The sequence below is a fragment of the Acanthopagrus latus genome, chromosome 12, assembly GCF_904848185.1.
Source record: "Acanthopagrus latus isolate v.2019 chromosome 12, fAcaLat1.1, whole genome shotgun sequence".
Classification (NCBI taxonomy): Eukaryota; Metazoa; Chordata; class Actinopteri; order Spariformes; family Sparidae; genus Acanthopagrus; species Acanthopagrus latus.
The window spans coordinates 5966329-5989371 of record NC_051050.1 but is presented as its reverse complement, the minus strand read 5'-3'; the positions used below and the strand labels follow the sequence as shown (position 1 = coordinate 5989371).

Genomic DNA, 23043 nt, shown 5'->3' with positions numbered 1-23043 from the left:
TGTCAGGACTTCTTCACAACATAGACATAATATATGTAGACGCCTCGCAGACTGATGCTGCCTATTGGAGCTGACGTATCAGCGCGGCCGCCATCTTGGACAGGTCACCATTGCGTCACCCCCTTGCATTTATTTCTGCTGAGGAAGGTGTATCCACAACTACGGTAATCATAACCACCCAAATTTTTACACGTTTACAAACGCTGTCACGAAAATTATTCAAAAAAAAAAATAAAAATAAAAAATCTTACTTGTGAAAGGTAATCCCCCGCGATCTGGTAACAAAACTGTGCCGGTTATTGCAACCATAAACAGCACAAAATACGGTCATAGTTGCTCGCTCTCCGTTGATTCCGATTGACTCTGGTGCTAGCCTACAGTGAGGAGACCCAACCAAGATGGCGGCGACGCAGGATTACGTTCCAGCACGGCATGAGGCGTCTACGTATATTATGTCTATGGTCACAACAATACAGTCAACACCCTGAGCCACGCCCCCTGCACTGCCATGGGAGCAAAAACACCATCAGCTCTGATATAGACACAAGGGGGGGCGGTGCCTGCTCAGGCCTGTGAGAGCTGACCAGTCAGAGCAGACAGAGCTCTTGCTCCTTTGGGAGAGGGTCTTTAAGAGACACTAAATGGAGTGTTCTGACATGGTGAATGGAGCTGATTCATAAAAGGACAGCATAACAAAAAAAAAAAAAAAAAGTGCTTATATATATATATATATATATATATATATATATATATATATATATATATATATATATATATATATATATATATATATATATATATATATATATATATATATATATATATATATATATAATAAAAGCACTTTTTTTTGTCGATACACAATACTTGACTGTGACTTATTGACAAGAAGAATCTGATATTATTGGTGATGTTGGTGTCTAACAACACAGAGGTCACAGGTTTACTGTCCTCTAAAGTCACATAAGAAGAGCAGTTTTTTTGTATAATTACACTGAGATAACGGTCTCAGCACAGTAACTATTCCTTCACAGGTTGGGTCTACTCTAATCGCGGTCACATCTACACTCAAGGTTAATTGAGAAACATATCAAATGTACGTCTTGTTCCACCTTCCCATGACAGGACTGTAATGAATCTCTCATTTAATCATGTATTCTTGGGCACCAAGAATTAAAATGGGTTTAATAAACCATGAAAAACTGTGAAAGAACCAATTTCAAGTGGTAGTACAGATGTTCTGCTCATATCAATTTTAGCCATTTTTTCTCCCCAATGTATTTTTAATTAGGACATTTAATTTGTTTCTCTTGCAGTGTGGAGCACAGAATTATCAGACATCATGACGTCTCCATGAATGCTTAAGTGCCATTTATACCAGCTGCTTTAAAGATCGAACTTCAACTAAACACTTTAGATAAAAATTCAACAGGAATCAAAACGCTTTGTCACTTTTATCCTTGCTTATGGTCTGATTAGGTTTAGGAACAACCACTTGGTAAGGGTTAGGAAAAAGATAGTGTTTTAGCTTAAAATGCCTGGTTTTCTTGCCACAAATGTTTCTGTCTAAAATATCCAGTGTTTTCACGCCTGTAACTGTTGAAACGCAGTCTAGAAGACTCTCTGGCTTGGAAGTTGTCTCATCCAGCCCTATCTCCTGTTTGCAGAGATTTCAAAGGCTAATATTTCAATCAATCAAATCTTTAATTAACTGCCATTAAATTTTGTTCATGGTCCTCAAGAGGATGGATCCTAATGACTTTTGTTCTAGCGCTACCAAAGAGGTTCAGATTATGATGGACTGCCACTAAATTTGCCATGAAACACACACACACACACACACACACACACAAAGACAGGGAACCTGACCTGCTTGAAACAGAAAATCTTTGACATGATGGCACAGAACGTTAAGACCAGAAAGGGCTCAATAATAATCATCAGGAACTCAGGCTGGATTCAGTAGACAAGTTAGAAACACAAATGCACAAAATATTTACACCCATATTTTTTTGTCACCTGCCCATCCAAAGTAAAAATACAAGCCATACCTCTATCTTCCACTCATAGCACTTCACAAATAAACACCACTGATACAGCAGCAATTAAAAAACAGAACCACACATCTAGAGCACAATATATATATCAATAGGCACAGCAGAGCATTGGCAAATGTAGTGCACATTCAATGATGTGGGTCAGTATATGGCTCTCTGTTGGACAGAAGTTCATTAACAATGACGGTTAAGACTTCAACATGGCGGTCGGTTTTAAAACGATCCAAAATTCGGATCCTTCTGGGCTGAAGAGTTGAAAGTGATAGTGGAATAGTGGTTCAGTCATCTCCACAGCAGCACCTCCAGTACAATGGAAATGTCCTTCAAATTCGTTTGTCAACGCTACTGTGTGGAAAACAAGCGCTCCCACACTGCTCTACATCACATTTGACAGGGGAGTCAGGCTTTGCTAAACAGCAATGAATCAAACTCCTTCAAGTATGAAGAAAACAATTGAACAAAACTTCATTCTTTGAGCAAGTCGCCTGTGGAAAAAGAGGACGAATGTGTATTGTCCCTGACACAGGAAATGATAATGTGCCCAGTCGGTTTACTTTGAATGGACTTCACAGCAACTGCAGATTTAAGACTGCATGGCAGCCTTAATCAATCCCCCTTTATAGTGTAAAACAAGTGTGACTAGAATATCAGGATGAAAAGCCGGAGTTAGAGTGCATGGAGATGCACTTACTGACGAGTGCTGTGACAAAATGTTACATAAAAAAAAATAAATCACAGAACAAATGCTTACATTCATCAATGAAACAAGACGTCTTTAGGTGTTTCGCCCAGACTGATTCATTCAGTCGACCTTTAACACACATTCAAACAGAGATGACTTAAACCCACCACTACTCACCACGTCACTAAATGAAAAAGCTCAGTAAACAACAACCAGATTTCCCATTAAAAACACAGGAGGTGTTAATGTGCAGTAAGCTTTAATGCATTCTACCTTTAATTTCCTCAGCGTCAAAAATAATTACTGCTACATATATACAAGTAAGCAACTGTGATGTCAAGTATCTATCAGCGCCTTCTGGGGTTTCAGAATTTCTGTAACTGTCCCTTCTTGGTGAGAGTAACCGTTAAAACCAGCCAAAAACAACCATCTTAAGAACATTTAAATACATCTGTCTGGAAAACAAAAACTAATGAAAAAAAAAAAACAGGCTTCTCCAAAAACGTTTTAAATAACTGCATTTGTGTAGCTCTTGGGTTGTTCCTAATACTTTAATTTAATATCAGTAGGAGAACTGGACAATAAATCGTATCACTATCTATTTAATCACAATTCAAGATCTAAATCGTGACCTTTTTCGCAATTGAGGCCTATAAATTTCTCCTCTTGCAACATTAAAACACAATATCGCATCAGAGATAGTTCTTTTTTGGCACAAGCTCCTCATCCGCCATGCGGCTATAACTCACAATGCTTTATTTACAGTGTCTCACCAAAAGAAGTGCCAAGTGAAATAATTTGCCCAATGAGCATTGCCTCCTCGTTCACACAGCGCAGACCCTGTACTCACTGAGGGTATATGAAGTTATAAAACAGAGGTAAGAGAAAATTAAACACCATGATCTCTACGATTCACCTGAAAGAAACTGCGGGCGTCTTCGAGATTGATCATGATCTGTAGTCATCAGATCACCCACCCCTACACCATGGAAATATAAGAAAAGAAAAAAGCTCACTAGCTGATGCCAAACCAATACATTTACAACATAATATGCGATTTCTCAACCAGAGCAGATAACTTCTAATCTACTAACAATGCCCTACAGATTTCCATTATTGCTTACTGCACCTTCACACATCTGTTGTTTAACCGAATGAACCGGTCTATGCAGAGCTTGGTGGAGACCTCGCATGGAAAAGACAAACTCAGGGAAGACTTGATTGTTGTTACCACACACATATACACTTTACCAGTCATCCAAATACAGTAATAAATCCTTCACACCTCAACTGTCTTGTCTACTTTTAGTGCCAGCTTGTAACAACTGATTTTAAAAAAAGTGTTTGTTTTTTCTTATATTAGAGACCAGCTCTAACACAAACATTTTCCTTAGGAAAAACAAGGAAAAAGCGAAAACTAAACAAAACAAAATAAACTCCTCCACATGGAAACGTATCAAAGTACAAGTGGACGGCACTGATGTGCCTCACTGCTCACACTGCAGTCCAGCGTGGACGGTTGTTTAAGAGATGCGCCCGACTGAGCAGCAATAACAGTCTTGGACTCGCACAGGACTCTGTGGACCTAATCGTTACAGACTTCTCCTGTGTGGTGACATCACTTTGGTGGAGAGGGCCATATGGGGAGGGGATGGGCCTCTGTGTTGAAGATGTACTTGTCTAGACTGAGCAGCTCCATGTCGTCAGAGAAGAGCAGATACAAATACTTCAGCGTCTCACCCAGGAAGAAGCTCTCCATCTTGTCCCGGGGCCCGGGGTTAACGGGGTCACGGACGTTGTTAATGGACGTGTAGCCACCATCAGGCACCTGCAGGAGTGGAGGCGTATGATCAAGATACCAGACGCTAGAAAGTAGTCTGGTAAATGCAGTGACACTAATGAGTCTGTTGGATAGGTCTGTAGCTGACCCAGAGCCAAGTTCAGTCCTGCAGCCTTATAGTCTAATAAGACTTGATCACATATTTTAATTAAATTGCTCTGATAATGAAGAGGTGTGATAAAAACTCTAAAATGAACTAACCTTTGTGTAGTTATTGAAGCTCTGCAGTATGTCCCATCCCCAGTCTCTGTACTTGGTGTCCTTGGTGAATCGGTACATGTAGAACAGACTCTCCACTGTTTCTGGTCTCAGCAGGTTGTGTCTGTCTGCAGGCTGGGGGATACAGGAGGACTTGTCAATCAGCATTAAAATCATCAAAAAGGGAACAGAAGTAAGATTTTTCTGGAAGCTTTTATCAACCGTCAGTCTCACAGAAAATGAAAATCTTTTTAGCAAAAGGGCAGGAACAGTGAGCTTCGCTAAAGTTAAGATTAAATACAAGTTAAGGGCAGACAGACTCAGAAATCAAAAGTATGACTGCACAACAGACAGTGGAACACATACGACTCTACTTTCCTTCATGGAAAGATAAAAAGGAAAGACATGAATCAAGAGCATTTTGGTGAGATGTGACTCCAAAGTATAGTTTGGGTTTTAAAGTTAGCAAAGCTCCGGAGAGCAGGCATCCCATGTACAGAGGCTTTGTCCTCGCTGCAGCGGACCCTGTCCAAGCCTTCAGCTGTCTTATCAATAAAGCCAAAAGGCCAAAAAAAAAAAGTTGTCAAAGTTCATTCCTAAACTTTACTGTGCTTTAATGTTATTAATTCACTTAATTTTACATTACCTTGACAATCAACCCTGAACTCACATTACTCCGTGTATTAAAAAATAAACATCTGAGGATGAATAATAACCACAGGACAAGCTGCTTTTATTCAGAGGGGGTGTTGTATAAATGTTTCCCATTGCCAACGGCTGTAAATTCTAATTTAGTCAAAAGAAACACATTAATAAGGGCTTTTTAATCTGCGTTAAACACCTTCGTTTTTAATCCTAGAATGAGAATGGGCTCCTAAAATGTTTGAGATGCTTCACACTCACATTAGAGGTTAATGAAGGCAGCAGTGGCAAAAAAGGGTTTAAATATATTTGATGCTTGATAAACCTAAGGGAGTTAATGAAAAATTAAATAAGCACTGAGAAAGGTTAGGAAGGTCACAGTCGCACATTCCTGTGGCACATTTATTAAAACTGTATTCAGCGTGGTCAAGAATGAGTAATGGGCTTGCAGTCTCTTTGGCTACTTTAGTTTGAAACTGAACTATATTTAATATTCTGCACTAAATATAAAACACCAATACAAGACACTAAAACGAAGACAGTGCCTTCTAAAACATATAGATATATTGAAAGGATTACATGAAACAAAAAAGGGAAAATGATGACAATGAAACTTTGATGACAAAAAAAACAACGCTAGCCTCACCTTGACAATAACGTCTCTGCCGTCACTGGCCTGCAGGCTGAAGTGCACGATCTCCGGGCTCAACCCCGTCTCCATCTGTTTGTACATCTGGTGACACGTCTCCATCAGCTCCACAGCCAGGTCCATGTGGTCGCCCGGGAGGCCGTTGTGGGCCCCCAGTGCCAAGGTTCCTGGCAGGAAGCACACGAGGTGGTCCTGCAGAGTGACGAGACAAGGAGAGGCGCAATCAGGGGGCGGCATGATGAAAGATAATGATGAGGGCCGGAATTGACTGGACAGGCTGACGGAGATACAGACCAACTTTACAGTCACTCATTCAGCAAAAGCACAAAGGCGGATTGATTTCACAAGGCCTGCGGCTGTGGCTTCATTGAGTTTTGGCAGTGTGTGAAATACCTTATGACAATCAACAGCTCTTGTGCTGTGTGTGGTGCTTCCACTTACACAGCAGCCCATGGAATACAAAGTACAGATGTAATTTACAACAATCCAAATGTCCAAGGACAATTAAGGGGCCTGCGATCCTGACACTGCCTGTATTTCGCACACTGACTTATGGTGAGAATCTGTACCATTTTGGGGTTGAAGCGGTTATGAGACAACTCTCCAACAAAGGTCAGTCTGCTGGGCCCCGTCTGTCTCACAAGGTGTTTCTTTACTCCCTCTATGGCCTGAAGGTAGTCCTCCAACAGTCTGGACAAAACAGAAACCGCACATGTTACGGATATAAATATTAGTCTGAATTATTCCACAAATAAATAGTATGCAGAACTTTCAAACTTTAATCTATATACCAAAATATCCCTGCATTAATGTTTTGTACTTTGTAAAATGAAAATTCAGCGATTGTCTACTCATCCCAGTGACGATGGAAAGTTGGGTGAAGTTTTGTAGTCAACAAAACATTCCTGGGGTTTCACGGCAAAGCACCACTGCACCATTCTCCTAAACAACTGAGGTAGATGGACATTTTTAGAACGGGAAAAAAAGCTGAAAATAAACTGGCTTGATATAGCTCCTCAGGTGTAATCCAAGTCTCTGAAAGCACCGAGATACCGAATTGATTTGAAAAGCTGTTATTTACACCCTCGACACTCTGAAAGCAAACACTTCAGGCGGGATCTGTGCTAATGTGTTTAGCTCGGGAGCTACACTGAAGATTTCAGCTTGAAAAAGGGTGTAATTTGTTTTTAAATCAATTTGGGATCTTGCAGCTTTCGGAGACTTGGATAATGCTGGACAAGCTGGAGCTATATTCCATTCATTTTCAACTGTTTCTTGACGATTCAAAACGAGTTGCAATTTTACCTCAGTTGTTTAGTTGTTTTGCTGTGAAGCCCCACAAATGTTTTGTAGAACATGAGCATCAGCATGGGGGTGAGCAGGTGCTGACTGAATTTTCATTGAGGGGGGAACTATTCCTTTAAGTGATGGACTACATGTTTGCTTTTCTGTGTGTCTGTTATTCCAGCTTCCATCCAGTGTTTTCTCCCACAATCACTGAACACAGAGTTAAAAATGTAAAGTTATAATTACTCGTCTTCCGTTTTGCCTCCCTGGATCCACTGCTTGAGCAGGTATTCATAGTAGCTGTCTGCCCTGGCACCAAGCGTGAAGACTCCTTTGTGTGTGAACTGTCCACTGTTGGTGTTGATGAACATGGGCACCAGGCCATCTTGTTTGCCTGGCAGCTTGTGGACGAGCTTCATTACCTCATTCACAACCTCCTGAAAAGATTTTAAAAAAAGGGCAACCATTAATGTCTAGACATGAGATAATGAACCCAAAAAACCTCTGCTGATGTGTGGCCTAATATGTTTGAAAAATACCTTCTTATACCATTTATCATTGGGAAATTATTAGCAATTTCACACTTTGATGAATCTGGGCTCATCAAAAGCTATGAGTCACAGGGCTGGCTCTGGCTATGATAGAAATTCAAGTCAGTCTGGGCAGGAAATGTGCAGGCGAGAGCTCTGGTTTCTGGAATCATTCGCTCATAAAGTGACAACATGATGGATTCAAAGCAAATCCGCGCTCAACCTTGTCACTTCAATCACACAAGTGTTTGCGAGCAGCACTTAATGTCTGATATTAACTGAACTGAAACCATCTGAACCCAGGAAATATAATATAAACTGCCTCCAGTCTCCTTTCACCCCGTCTCAGAGAACTGGAAGTAATGCCAAATCAAAATTATTTGTGACACACTATAGCACTTTTTAATGGAGGCCCTCCTGGTGCCCTGACCTGGTACTGTGGCTCCTGGATGAGGCGGCTCAGCTCTCTGAATTCCAGCTGAATGCTCGTGACCTCAGCCAGGGTGCTGTCGGATGTCCATCGAGGCGGGTGGGCCGTTCCCTTCCCGATGTTGACATCTGAGAACGGAATCTTTGAGGGAGTTTTGAAGGCAGGCATCAACCTGGACCCGAGATCTTTCTTGAAGCAGAGAGAAGAAACAGAGTTACAGGTGGTCGTGGCTTCCTCTGACTGCTCTATTGAGACTGACTGTTGTACAACAGAAGAAAAGATGACAGTAAGAAAGCCTCTTATGGACTGACTCACAGCTTTCTCTAAGAAGAGTTGGTCTCCTGTTAGATGGTAAGTGCTCAGCAGGCCTCCGAGGACACGGATGGTTGTCTCAAAGAGGTTCACGTCCACGTTCTTGCTGAAGGTGAGCTGTTTCTCCACCCAGTTCTTTGCATCTGCAAACTCTATGTGGAGTGAGGCAGAGTACAAGAGTGGGAGGGGAAAGACAGTAAAAAGGATTACATTTGAATACATTTATCTGACATTGTGGATAAAGGATATTGATGTTTTGCCTTAGGTGGCATGATAAAGTGGTCTTGTAGCTCTCCTGAGACAGCCTCCGACCAAGGCTTTGTCACAATCCTAAAAGAATACAATACAACGGATACAATATGATATGACAAGCACTCATATCACACCTTGCACATGGAAGTTCTTGAGCTGTAAAGCTTTCAACACTGTTTAATCTTATTACATGATTAAATGAGTGTAAAAGCATTAGAAGACAGGGAAGCAGTGGTAGTTTGTGAGGATGGAGGCGGACGGTTCATGTTCCTAGACTGCATTGTCTGCATTTATTTAGTATTTAGTATACACGCACATTCATCATTCATTCATCAAACTTCATGAATATTTCCTGTGACAAAGCAGTATGTGTTCCTCTCATTTCATCACAGAAAAAGGAGAGGTGTGGCAATCATTGGAATTCGAGACTGCCAAGGCATACATGTGCTTTACATGTGTATGTAAACTGTTGACCACCACTGTAATTGTGTACAATTGGTGTATTCCCCTTCTGTTGAGACCAAATGCAAAACTAACTTAGAGTGACAATTATAGATACACTTTTACATAGTGTGCAAAGCGGAAAGATGTAAATTATGGTAAAGAAATATCTGTGCAAGGAGAAAAAGCTTCAACTTAAATTCTGTGCCAAAACTCTGTGTCATATCTTTATATTCAAGTTGTATTTGGCAGCAGTATTGAGAACATTTCAAAGGACACCCAGCCCTGAGAGAGAGAGAGGGAGGGTATAAGTGACATCCAATACCTTCTTTGAGGCCCATAATCCACATGGTGTCCAGAGCATCAATGAGAGTCAAACCCAGTCCGAACCATTCGCCAAAAGACTTGGAGATGGGCTTGAGCTCGTCGTGACCCCAGGCGTAGTCCTTGTAGCCTTTCCATGCATGTCTGAAGGCATCACGTACTGCCTCCAGTCTGTCCACACTTCCAGCTGAAACTACAAACAAAAGGCCCAGGATAGGAATGAATAAGAAATGAAAAGTGTCATCTCAAAAGTTGGTGCCTCAGCTAGGATGGGCTCTCAGCAGGGCAGGAATATTCAGTGTCATGTGTCCATGCTGCTGCTTTGAGCCTTATCCTGTTAAAGTTAGAAATTTTCAAACTTTAAATAAAAAGAAGGGTTGGGCTTTAAACAGCACACACCAGTAGAAATGGACAATGAGTTAAATAATCTGTTTGAAGTGAAAGGTTTTTCAGTGGAAGTTTTTTTACTTTATTATATCCACGAAAGAGCAGAAAAGAGACTGAAAACAATCAAGAGTGACCAAAACTTAAGGTTTCTTTATTTTTAAGGCTGAGTAACCTCAGGATTCGATTTGATTCAATATCGATTCGATTCAATATTGATTTAAATGCTTCGATATCAATTCAGTAATAATTTTAAAATATAAATCTTTCCTCTAGGAAGTTCTAGTTCAAATTGAAATGTAAACAAAGGCACATGATGTGTTTAGTTATAAAATAACAACAATAGCAACCATAACTAAGCTGAGAAAGTGCCCTTGTTTCTGGGACTAGGTTTTGTCTGTCACTGTGATGACACGTGAAGTCGTGCCCCCTGACTGTGGGAACTTGTCATAGACATTCTTTTTTTTAGTTTATGATATTTTACAGAACATTAAAAGATGTATGATGGATTTCAGTACTGACCTTCCAGTGGGACAGTGTTGGCCGGGGCTAGGGCAGCCGCAGCATCTTTCTCATCGGCTGAGGGTGGAGGCTCTGTGGCCTGGTCGGCTTCGATCATCGCTCCCCTCCAGCTGCATGAGTAAAAACATGTCTTATGCCTGAATTATTGATACAAGTACTGCAACAAAGTCTGCATGGTGCAGCTGGAAACTATTTGATTCTGACTGTCTGAGCCATAGCATTTTAACATGTCATCATGTCTCAACAGTTAGAAAACCTTCCATATGTTTTTTTTATCCGTAAAAAATAGCAAACAACAAACAGTTCACCTGACAAGCTTCTTTTCTTTGTCCTCCTCCTCTCCTTCTCCATCTTGAACCACCTCTTTGTGGTTTTCCCCACCAACTGTGTCAGAAATATTTCCTTCTTTCTGCAGGCTCGGTGGACCCCTCTTGTTTGGGAATGTCTTTTTCTGTGGATAAACAAATGGCGAGAGCTAGAATAGGAGGGGTAACTTTTACACCTAATGGGAAAGGGATATCAAGCATCCAAACATATAGTCCACAAAGTGTTTTGGTATTAAGAGTGACAAAACTGGACTGGCACAAAAACAGATCATTCCATCAACAATAATATGGAGTCATCAATGTGAACCACTTTCATTATTATTCAAGAGCCAAATCATAAACATTTCTTTAGTTATGTAACTATAGTTGTGTTGATTAAGTGTAACATGCTTGACTATAATTGGAATGTGTAATAAAATTAATGTTGCATTTCTCCAAATCCACATTTCAATCTGACTTTCAAATTTAAGGTCATGACTGCATTTTCAAAAGCTTCTATTCATTACTGGCATCACAGGAGTATCACATATGAAGGATGCCCTGACAACTGATATACGATTTATAATTCTTCTTTAAAAGTGGAAAATAGAAAGAGGTATTTGGCAGGTTAGTTCAAAGCGTATTCACCAAAATTACATTCAACAGAAAATAACCAACAAAAGAAGAAAAGAAGTTCAGTGTGTTGTAAAGGTGTAAACCCCCTTCCTAAACAAATCAATGAAGGAGACTGAAAAAGATAGTAGACCTAACAGCTCTGATGTTGTCAGAGTTACCTCCAGCACCAGTCAGTTGATTCGTTTTGTTCACACAGAAGTGTCTGAAAGTGTAGCTGCAGGCTACAGTTGAGCTAGCTGTGTTCTGGGCAGCAGGCAGGGGAACTTTTCAATAAGGAATTATAACTGCAACACTCCCAGTTAACATCAGAATCTCAATCAGAGTCTGACTGGGAAACATGATAGCATGACAGATTTAAGAGGTGCTCCATTTCAACAACATGCTTAGAAATTGCAGATAAAATCTTGCCAATCTTTTTGTATTTTCACTTATTGATTGATGTTGACTGATGACCCCGAAATAAAAATAAAAAAAACTGGACACAAATCTAACCTTAGTAGGAGGTTTAGCCAGCATGGGGATGTTTGGTCCTCTGGGCTCTGCCATCGCACCTGGACCCACACCAGGACCCGCACCGGGACCTGCACCGGGACCTGCACCGGGACCTGCACCAGGACCCGCACCAGGACCTGCACCGGGACCTGCACCGGGACCTGCACCGGGACCCGCACCGGGACCTGCACCAGCACCTTGACCCACATCTGGCCCAAGATTAGGCCCTGCCACAGGACCAGGAGCTTTGTCTCCAGCTTGACCCAACAGGGACTTCACTTCGGGAAGAATGGTCTTCAACTCTCTGTCGTTTAGCTCCAGCCAGTCCTCTCTGTCAGACAACCCTGGACACACACACGCACACACACACACACAAAATGAACAAGAACACAAAGTCCACATTTTGCAAGCTAACTATGTTGTATACTCATCAATATAAAGAAGCCTGACTCAATACACTACCTAACTTTAAAAAAGACTCTTCGTGGAGGTGTCCACAGGAAGTCTTCCTCCCACCTTTCTGACTCTGGGCAGGCATACAGTATATCATCCTTTTCCAAAACTCAGTCCACACTAAAATCCAAAGAGTTTTCAGATTTATCTACTCCGGAGGGAAATTTCCAGGGAGCTTAGGGTGTGAAAACGTGCTAGCTCTGTGTGGATGGAAAGTCAAAAGAGATAGAAAATAGAAGCATTTTCAGATGTATCCAGTGTGGAAGTGATCTGAAAATCAAACCAACAACTTGAAAGAGGTATACACGAGTTAAACTGAGCAGGTGTGCGCAACACATGAGCAGAAAACTAAACACAGACAGAAGCCATCACAGCGTCTCATGAGGTGGTTTAGTCATTCACTGCAATTTATCAGCAGTGCCAAACACAACACACAGGTTATCCAACTCATCAGCTTCAACACACCATGCTGCAATAACATTCAAATTAATGACAGACTCTGTCTCTATCTCTGCCTGTCCTCTGTGTGTGTGTGTGTGTGTGTGTGTGTGTGTGTGTGTCTGTGTGTTTACCTCTCCACTGCTCTGAGAGGCTGGGATACGAGAGCAGTCCAAATATGAGCAGCAGCGCCAGCAGGAAGAAGATGAGGCTTCGCTGGAGCCGAGACAGCTGCTTCCATTTCTGTAGGCGGATGAACAAAAAGCAGAGCTTACTACACTGAAACATGTCAAACAGCTCTGAATTCAAATCACACGTGTCTGTCAGCAGATTCTAACGTCATCCCCGTCCTAAAATATCATACAAGTCTGTTCATATAAAAATAGCAGAGTGAAAAACGGAGAAGCTTTCCCTGTCTCACTTACTCTGTCTAAAGTCAACATTCTCTGCACCTGATGCGTTAAGCCCAGCGGCCGCTCACGGACAAACAATCTAAGCTCAGCCAGCAGTGCAGAGGGAGGGACAGATCCGGGTCTCTCAGGAGAGAAGGCTAACAGGCGGTGGTAGCTCTCTGTTACCTGCTCTAATTAACACCTGTGCAACACCGCGAAACTGTTGAGCCATCGTCTGTGAGCTGTGACGGAACACACAGCAGACTTTAACTCAGGGGATTTTACTGTTGTGCTGTAGTTCCATCAACATAGCAGCAGCAACATGTTCCGTTCAGTCCAACAGTGCATCTTTACACATTTTGTAAAGATGTTTTTTATGTTTCTTATACTGGGCTTGGAAATACCAGAAGAACCCTGACTCAATATGTTTTTGATGGTGTGTGATTGGAATTCCAGTGAGATGATTAAAGTTGATTCATTAATTTTTGTTGGTTTGTCACTGAAAAGAACCATCAACATCCATTTTACCATTTTAGGAAGCTCTCACAATTGTCATCTTACTTTAATCTTTCAGTAAAATGGAATGGACAACAAAACAGACTGAAGAGCACAGCCACAGATATCAATCAACCACAAATCTTCTGCATCAGAATTTAAAATTCACTTAAAATGACAAGGTATTTGGAACAAACTGACCTAAAATCTTTGATATTTATCTGACTTACATTGTTTTCTTAATGTGACACTATGTAACATTTCACATTTTTATATTGTGATTTCACAGAAGTGTTCTCTTTACGTAGTTAAAGGCTTCATTTAGTCATTATTTCCAAATAACTGATGAATGCTGTCAAAATCCTATGTGTTATATTTTGCACTACAAGGTGTTTTTGAGGGGATTGCAAATAACTGACATTTTATCATGAATAACGATATGGCCTAAAATTTGGGATATTCATTAGCTTTTTTTTTTTTTCCCCGAAGAGCTTTTGACTGTATCTCACAGCCTTTTTCAGCCACTGGATTTTGTTCATGTACGCGAAGGTGCACCACAGCCAGCAGGTATACTTTCAGCTGCCAAACAGAGATTCTAAATTAACAAGAGGCAAAATGTAGCATAGCAATGATGTAGACACCATCCAAAATCCCTCCCACTTTTCCTCCCAATTTTAAAAAGGGGCCTCATCCAACAGAGGAAGGTTTGGACATCTCAATCACCCAGCAGTACCCCTCTGTGAGAGATATCAAGTGATGATATGGACAGTCATATTAAAAGAGGCCGTGTGGTTAAACATTGAAGCCACAGCTGTACAAGGCTCCTCCCTTAGGACCTTATTTTTTTCCAAGACAGAGTCTCCTTGTAAACTTATTGGTAACAACTTTATTTTGAGAAACTCCCTTAGAATCTTGAATCAGATAAGAAGCATTTGTAAGCTGCTGAATACTTCTGTACACACTCCTATATGCCATAACCATTCATTTTTACCATTCCAGGTGGATAGGGTGTTTGTAGACTGGAGAGACAGTGGACTTGTTGCCCTCAAAGACCTACATGTAGACAAACATCTTGCTTCATTTGTTCAGCTGATAACAAAGTTAACAAATTCTCATCACATTCGACATCTCCAAATCAGGCACTATGGTAAAGGTGTATTTCCAAACCTTCATGTGCTTTCAATGCAGAGGTGCAGAGGGTTTGTAATCACATCTTTTTTGGTTATGTCCTCAACTGCACAAGTTCTGGTGTGATGTATTTCAGTGGCTTAGTCTGGAAAATAACTTGGACATTGCCCCTGACCCAGAGCTGGCGCTCTTTGGGTGTTCAGAGAATGCTCTCAAGTACTCGCCTGAGATACAACAAGCACTAATGCTCGGCATGGTTGCTGCAAAGAAAATGAATCTCCTGGACTGGAAATCCCTCACTCACCCTTGCTTTCAAAAATGGCTCAACGAAATGACAGGGATTATCCAGATGGAAAGGATACGCTTCCACAACTCTAAAACACAAAACCGCATTCTGGGCATTTGGGGTCCATTCACTGACCACCTTAAAGACATGTGATCCTTTTCTGCAGAGAGGTGCTCTTGACTGTACTGCAACTTGCATTTCTGTAACACCCGGCCATGTAGATAACAGCAATATTACATTCATCCAAGACACACTTTCAATTTCATCTGGCAGCTCTGTTGTTCTGTTTTATTCTGCTTTTGTTGTTTTTTTCTTCTCTGTTGCTGTGCTGTTTACATAAAACCTGAAACATTTGAAAATAAAATATTAAAAAGAAAAAAAAAAAACACTGGCCAACGCCTGTGATGAGGTAGATGCTTCCCCACAGTGGGAAATGCATCTCTGAGCTTTTCTTTCAGCAGCTCTTAACCAGAAAAACAGAGCAGACCACAAACCAAGACAGATCATGAAGCTTGATTATGAAGCAGATTATGAGTCTTTAACAGAGATGTTGAAGCAATTACAGAAAACACCAGCAAAGACCTTTGATAAGGTAAATGCTTCACCCCCCCAGGCAGGCTGTGATTTACATCTCTGAGCTTGACTTTCAGATCAGACCACCAAGCTAATGATGTAAAATGAGGCTTTAGCGGCTGAGATAAATCCAGCCCCTCAATGAAATCCACCGCCTCTGCAGTACGTGGGCAAAGCTGTGGAAACAAGATGGGAGGGAGACTTAGAAAAGCAGATGAGCACATTCCTCCAGTCATCCTCCCAGCAGACACCCCACCCAGCTTCCTACATCTGTTACTGCTCTTCAAGAGCTTGGGTTGGATAGGACTTTCTTCTACAACTCAAGCAATAATACACTATTTACAATTACAATGTTCATATTGTACAATATTATGTATACACTAGTCAATTCCATTTCTTACCTTTTATTATATTGTTTATTTTTTACTATTATTGTTTATTGTAATATTACTGTTCTGTGGCTGCTATGACACAGAAATGTCCCTTAAGAATGTTTTTCCATCTCTTGGTTTGGTTATACAGTTTAAATAGTTTTAGAAATATTCTAAGATATAGCAAGAATTAAAGTTTAAAACATTCCCCATATATACAAACAATAAAATAAATACATAAATCTACATCTCTTTTGTGCATAATTAAAGTATATTTTTTCCTTTAAAACATTATGACTGTGAATTAATTATCTGGTCCAAAATTATTGTTTGTTTATCTCTGTGGAAGAATTCAGTTGGTTCTGGCTACGAAAAAAAAAAAAGGCCTGTCAACCCAGTAAAACACACAGAGAATCCTCTTCTCTGTGCAGGGAGCAAACACTGAGCAAACAAGCTACTCAGAGGAAGATGATTTGCAGAGAATGGTTTTCTCAGGAGCAATAAAGCGTCACTAAATTTGAAGACCCACAGGTACAGGGGGGTGCTGAGCCAGATCGACACCGATGCTATAAAAGTGGTTTTATAGTATAAATGTCTGTAGATATACCGCTGGAATAAAGTGTTACAGAACAGTCAATGAGCACGCCGGTTTGCCTTTTCAATTCAGTGAACAGAATGAATTACTTCTTTGAGAGCTGACTGTGCCATTTTGCTTTTTTGAAAAAAGAAGTGCCAGATATAATCAGGTTGAAATGATGATTGAATAAGTATATTTTCTCATGATCTGTATCTGAAGTTGTTAAGGAAACCAAATCAAAATCAACTATTTAACACTACATAGTGATTTATACAAATATTTGATTAAAAATGGATGCATAAATGTATTCAGAACTTGTAGGAGAATAACAAGAGTGGGTACTTATTTGAAAAGTAAGTCTAAATTGAATAGTTCAAAGCTTCATTCAGAACATTGACATTCAAATGAAAAATCGATCGAATGCTGCGCAACTTTTCTTCTCATTCATTTCATGTCTGTTCATTCTGTTTAAACCAGTATTTCTGCACAGATACAGTTAAAGATAAGGCTACATTAATATGATTAGAATTACATTATTTGTAGAATTAGTTTCCACTAGGGGCTGCGTATGATTGTTTCCAACTCAGGTGCTTCAAGTCCAAATCATTTCCCAAAATGCACTCAATGTTTGTGTCTAAAAAAATATAATATAGACTGCTTCAATCCATATTTGTTGCCATTAAGCCTTTCATAAATAACATTTTTACAACAGGTTATAAAAAGAAAATGTTTGCTCTCTCACTCTTACGACACACAAAAGGAGGCTGGCGCCTGTATTAAAGCTGGAGCAAGTGATTCTGAAGAAAGATAGTCCATTGTTGAGTCTTGATCTCAGGTCATCAAATACCTTGGAACGAGCCACTACCCAAAGTGTTGGATTTTGACGACCTGGGACTGAGACTATCTTTCTCCAGAATCACTCCTTAACAGGACGGTCTAACGGCGATCTAACAGCACCATAAATATCATTTATACAACCCCAGTAAACAAACACAAATCTATTTCGGCTATCATAATAAAAAGATTAAGTGGTAACAAAAACAAAGCTCATATTATGTACAGTGAATACATTTGCTGGGTGCTTGGTTAAATCCTATGAATCACTGTAAAGCGTTCACATAAGAACACATGACGACAGACGTACATCCTAAACCCTCGAGAGGCTTTGACTGTAAAGAAATGACTTTCTACACTAATGAAGAAGATTTCTTGGTAAAGGCATGTGTTAAACTACATATCATAAAGCTAAAGGTAACACACCAACAGTGTATAAGACACATCATACCACCTGCACCATTGGTTTCTGTGTGAGCCCACATACAGTTCCTGCAGTGTCTTGTTGTGTGTTTTGCAGATTGGTACACCACTGACCTATCCTCTGCAATGACGCATTTAAACTCTCCATAAAAAAAAAAAAAACAAAAAAAAAAAAAACACACATTTCATCACATCTGAAGAACTACACAGCCTGACTTCCGTTCCCTGACTACTACCTCTGTTCGCAGAGTGTTTCCAGTGTGTGCTGATGTGGATGGAACGTAGGACGGAAAATTATGCGGCTGGTTATGTTGCACTTAACAGTGTGAACACACAGAACAAAGAAATCTCTCAGATCTAGGTGAAAAAAAATGTCTTGCACAATGAGCATTCGCTCTTTTGTGGTAGGTTGCAGGACCTGTTGTACAAGGCAGTAAGAGGAAACCTGTGAACAAAGCAGCTAACCCCCCCGAGCAAGAGACAGAAAACAAAAGTATCTGATGTGAAATGACACCAAAACGTACTGTAAAACCTGAATATCAAAAGAAACAAAGGAGTTGGGGGATGGGTCATGGTGAGAGGGCACGGGGGGAGTGAGAAGAGTGAGATATTTCAAAGTAAAGAAAACAAGATAAAAGAATAATGTGCAAGGAGACAGAAGAGGAGACGGTGAGATGAACAGAATTTGTTTTATCTCACTGCGGTGATCAGACACATAATGTGCTCGGGGGGGGATTCTTTTATCTGAAGAGAATTTGAAAGTTGGGGCTGCTCCACAACAAAGGATGTGAAAGGAACTCAGGCTGATACCCAAGGCATCGATTTGTCACAACAAAAGATACATCTCATAAAGACAGATGTTCCATCAGAGTGGAGTGATCGGAAACACAGCCAAGCAGTTAGACTCTTACAGCTGAGGCCTCTTTGCATTTTCCACAGTCACTCAGGAGTGAGCAACACAACAACTAGGGCAGGGCAATGCGACAATATGAATGGTCGATACCAGAAATCTTTCTATACCATTTATACCAAGTGAAACCCTTTTTTATATTTCCGGTTTCATTAAATCAGACCATTATGTATAATGCTGCAAATCAATGAGCAGGACTGATTAATGGCTAGTGTCATTAACAGGACTGCCACATAAATAACCCCTAGACTGGCTTTTTGAGAAAATGTACTGCATCACAATATAAAGACAGTTGACAGATGAATGGAGAAAAGCAACACAAAGTTTCAGTTAGCCTCCACAACAGCCTGTCTCATCCTTTTCTCTTCATTATTTCATTGTTCTATTATCATAGTGGTGGAAAGCTCTGTCAGTGTGGCTTTAAAATCTTCAACAGGTGCTCAGCTAGCCTGCAATATGACTGTGAATGCCATAGTAAATTATTCAGACTTATTATACCATGAAGTGACCTTGTCTCGAAGCATCAGTGTTTGTTATGTTCTTCCACCCATTTATTCAGGTTTGTCCTTTAATTTGTCACCTCTCTTCTAATTGTGTCTTGACATAAAAGTACATGTGCTGTCAGGGGTGCAGATCCAATGTCAGGTTTGAGGGGGGGGACACAAAAGTGATCTTTTTTTTTTTTGCCCATATGCAACTCATACCATGCCACCATAAATTACAACTTTGTAGAGGCTCGCCATATCATTCAAAAAGTACTGCACAGGGAATCATTTACGGTGCTTACCTTTCTTGTTTATTTGTCCTAACCAGCCAATAGCACGTATCACTGCTTACTTAACATATTAATAAAACATAATTTTGAGGGTCTCGGGCATGTAATGTCATGTTCTTTTCTTTTGCCTCCCTCCAACCCTCCCAGATCCCCAATTCCTCTCACCATCTTCCCTTTCTTCCAGTGTATGAGACCACTTTATGCATGATTAATTGATATGGATGAATATCAAAATATGAAGCCCTAACCAAGTTGTGTAAACTAACTGATCGTGGTTTTACAATGCCAGTTATGCTGGTAAAAAGTTCTAAACAAAACACAGTTCTAAGAGCACAATAAACACAACACAAGTTGACCCAACAAAATCTGATGTATTTACATAAATTTATATAAAATCATTCCTTGTTTGTTTTCATCTGTCATTTCCCAGGACTCCCTGGAAGAAGAGATCCTGTATCTGTATAAGTCTTCTGGAGTCAGAAATATATTTGTCAACCTTTGTTTGTGCCACCATTTCAATAATTTCTTTTTAGATGTGAATCTAAAATATGAAGAATGTGAAGTCTGAAAATGCATTTGTTCAATTTTGAATAATTTAGGGTATTTTTATTGGGGGGGCACAATTCATGTTTTTCAGAAACTGGGGGGGACATGTCCCCCACGGTCCCTCCTGGATCTGCACCCATGTGCACCTAGAGCGACAGATCACAACCTTGTCTGGTGTAAATTTGCAAAAAAACATGAGCTGGACTTAAGCTCTTCATCTTGCATCACACCCAGTGATGTAGAAATCCAGTCTGTCTGGATGATGATGTAGACTGCACTACAGGGGCACTCACCCTCCAGCAGGACTGTCTCCGGTGTTTGCCATTGTTGTAAGCATGACTGTGTGGGTCACTGAGTGTCAGAGAGATGAAGTCCTTTCTTGAAGGCGGATACATCTTCTGATCGGGACGGACAGTCGTAGGTCATAGAAGCTGCACTCAGAAAAGTAAAATAGATAGTTGGACTGGAACATAACTGATGACTTTTTATGATCAAACATTATCATCTTGTTAGGTATTCACATTGCAAAAAACAATGAAACACACAAAATCTTTTTCTCAAATGTGAGTATTTGCTACTTCTGCCTGCTTTATCATTTTTAACATGTCTACACATGTATCTGGGCTAAAGCCAGGACTTTTTGGCTAAAAAAATGGCAGTTTATGAAATGTCTTTTTGAACCAGATTATGGTAATTTTACATCATATCATACATTTACATGCTAAACATTTTTTCATAAAAAAGGGAGAGTGCACATTTAAATAAACCCGCATCAAGGACCAAACAGAGAATGACACATAATTATTGACTGATTTGCACCAAAGCAGCCACAACTCTTAGATCCTTTGATTGATCTGACCAAGACATTATGTGCAGCACATAGTCATCACTGAGATAACTTGTGTGTCAGTTACCGCATATACCTCCAGCTTAATTTTCATGTTAAAAGATGTCAGCTTTTCTTACTGGATATTCTCATTTTTATCCTCACATGTGTATGTATGCTGGTGTGTTTTTCTCCCTTCACAGGCCTGTGCTGCTGTGCTGTTACTTTACAAAGTAAAGAGTTTTATAATTTGAGATTAGATGTGAGCCACTAGGCAGCAGCAGCAGCACTGTTCAACATATTAACCTTATTTACCTTCCTTCAAACTACTAAGATGATGCTTCATCTTAAATACAGCAAATGCATTCTTTGCAAATGGTGCATCCTAATATACATAATATGGCCCACATCATACTGTTTAGATACTTGAAACATCTACTCATCATCCTCTTCAGTACCATGGACAGCTGACGACAAGAAGCCCTAGTACGTGAACATGCACTTGCTCTTGAGAAACGGGTGTAAAAACCTAGGAGAGCTCTTGGAACACACCGAAACACCTATTCAAATACAGTCATGTGCCCTGAAATGGTCACCTAGTCTTTGTGAGATCGCTTTCTCACAGACTGTAAGTAAAAAGAGCTACACGGCTTCAAAGCTAGTGGAATATGTGCTGCTCTGGAAGTCTTGCAGCTCATTTTCATCAAAGTCTTCTTATATAGTTGACAGCAGAGTTAGCTATGTTAAAAACGAACTCAAACTGCAGGTGATTTTAGTTACCGTGCACAAAACCTACTAAATGTATTTCATTTGTGTCGTAGTCAAATAACGTTCCGGAACCAAGCTATTAAAAGCTAAGTGGGCTAATGTATTACTAAGCTAATTCCCTGCCACCCAAACGTTACTGACATGCACTTTAAAAAAAATAATAAATCATTCAAATATTAGTCCAACGTCCATGTGCCTCCCCCTCACCTTACTGCCTGGTTGGCTGCCTCACAGCGACGTTATTCTCCTGAAAGCTGAACAGCTGTTAGCCACTTAGCTACGAGGGGCTAGCTAGCTTCTTATCTACTTCCTGAGTGGGAAGTGACACAGCTCCGCTGTCACAAGAGCCAACATGTGACACGAAAGATCGCCCGTATGTCACACAAGACGACCTGCTGCTGCCTGAAGTGTCAAACAAATTAGACTGGGGGAAACATGGCTAAAGTTAGCGAACAAACAACCACAGAAGCGATGCGGAGAAGTAAGAGCTGACGGGAGTTTACGCTGTGCGTCCAGTGACGTATGCACGTGATCTGAAGGATTGCGCGTTAACCCTTTAATGTTCCCAGTTGTGGAAATCTTATTAGTTATAATGATAGATAGATAGATAGATAGATAGATAGATAGATAGATAGATAGATAGATAGATAGATAGATAGATAGATAGCTTTATTAATCCCCGAAGAAAAATTAGATCATAATAGCAGCAGGTACATTCAAGTACATCAATCAAATATCAGGGCAGATATAGAAGCAATAAGAAACAATAAAGTAACTTCAGCCTTTTTTTCTTTAATTTCATTCCAACAGATGTTGATCAGTTTCTTGAAATAGCAATTTGTTTAAATAGACACCTGCTGAATTTAAACACATACATAAAATGTCTCTGTAAATATGTGTTACTATATGTTACACTGTATATTACACTGCTATACTGCCTCACTGTAAACATAAGGTGAGGCTTGCCTGTAGATAGTTCTGAATGTTAAGCTGATTAAAGCTGTAATTAACTGAAGGTGTATCCCTTGAACAGCCTTTTCCTTTTTGTCACTCCTTTAAATGTTTGATGGAAGCTAATATTAGCAACTGTGACCAAATAACATCTTAGGAAGTACCTTCTAAATAATCTGCAGTTACATGTGAGCTCCTTAGTAAATTATAGCCAAGTTATAGCCAAATGAAAACAACAAAAATAGAAAATGAAGAGGGATTTTAAAGTCAACAAATGTGATAATTCAAGTTAATTTAAAGACTAAATTATGAAT

The 23043-nt window shown here is 40.1% G+C and overlaps 1 protein-coding gene across 3 annotated transcripts; it reads right to left on the bottom strand.

Moving 5' to 3' along the window:
- Positions 1–1869: 1869 nt before the first annotated feature.
- Positions 1870–22294, bottom strand: man1b1a (mannosidase, alpha, class 1B, member 1a). Of its 3 annotated transcripts, XM_037116566.1 has the most exons (15): positions 21986–22294; positions 20478–20615; positions 13009–13117; positions 12133–12327; positions 11984–12096; positions 10859–11001; positions 10551–10660; positions 9646–9837; positions 8631–8779; positions 8316–8504; positions 7602–7792; positions 6638–6758; positions 6066–6260; positions 4781–4912; positions 1870–4567 (listed from the first exon to the last, which is right to left on the bottom strand). In XM_037116566.1, the coding sequence occupies exons 2-15, from the start codon at positions 20577–20579 to the stop codon at positions 4358–4360; spliced, it is 2151 nt and encodes a 716-aa protein (XP_036972461.1). In that variant the 5' UTR covers positions 20580–20615; positions 21986–22294; the 3' UTR covers positions 1870–4357. The 3 variants fall into 3 exon arrangements, with proteins under 3 accessions (XP_036972461.1, XP_036972460.1, XP_036972462.1); XM_037116565.1 differs by having other exon boundaries at positions 11984–12327; XM_037116567.1 differs by lacking the exon at positions 21986–22294 and adding an exon at positions 12446–12636 and having other exon boundaries at positions 11984–12327; positions 20478–20510.
- Between the last annotated feature and the right edge of the window lie 749 nt (positions 22295–23043).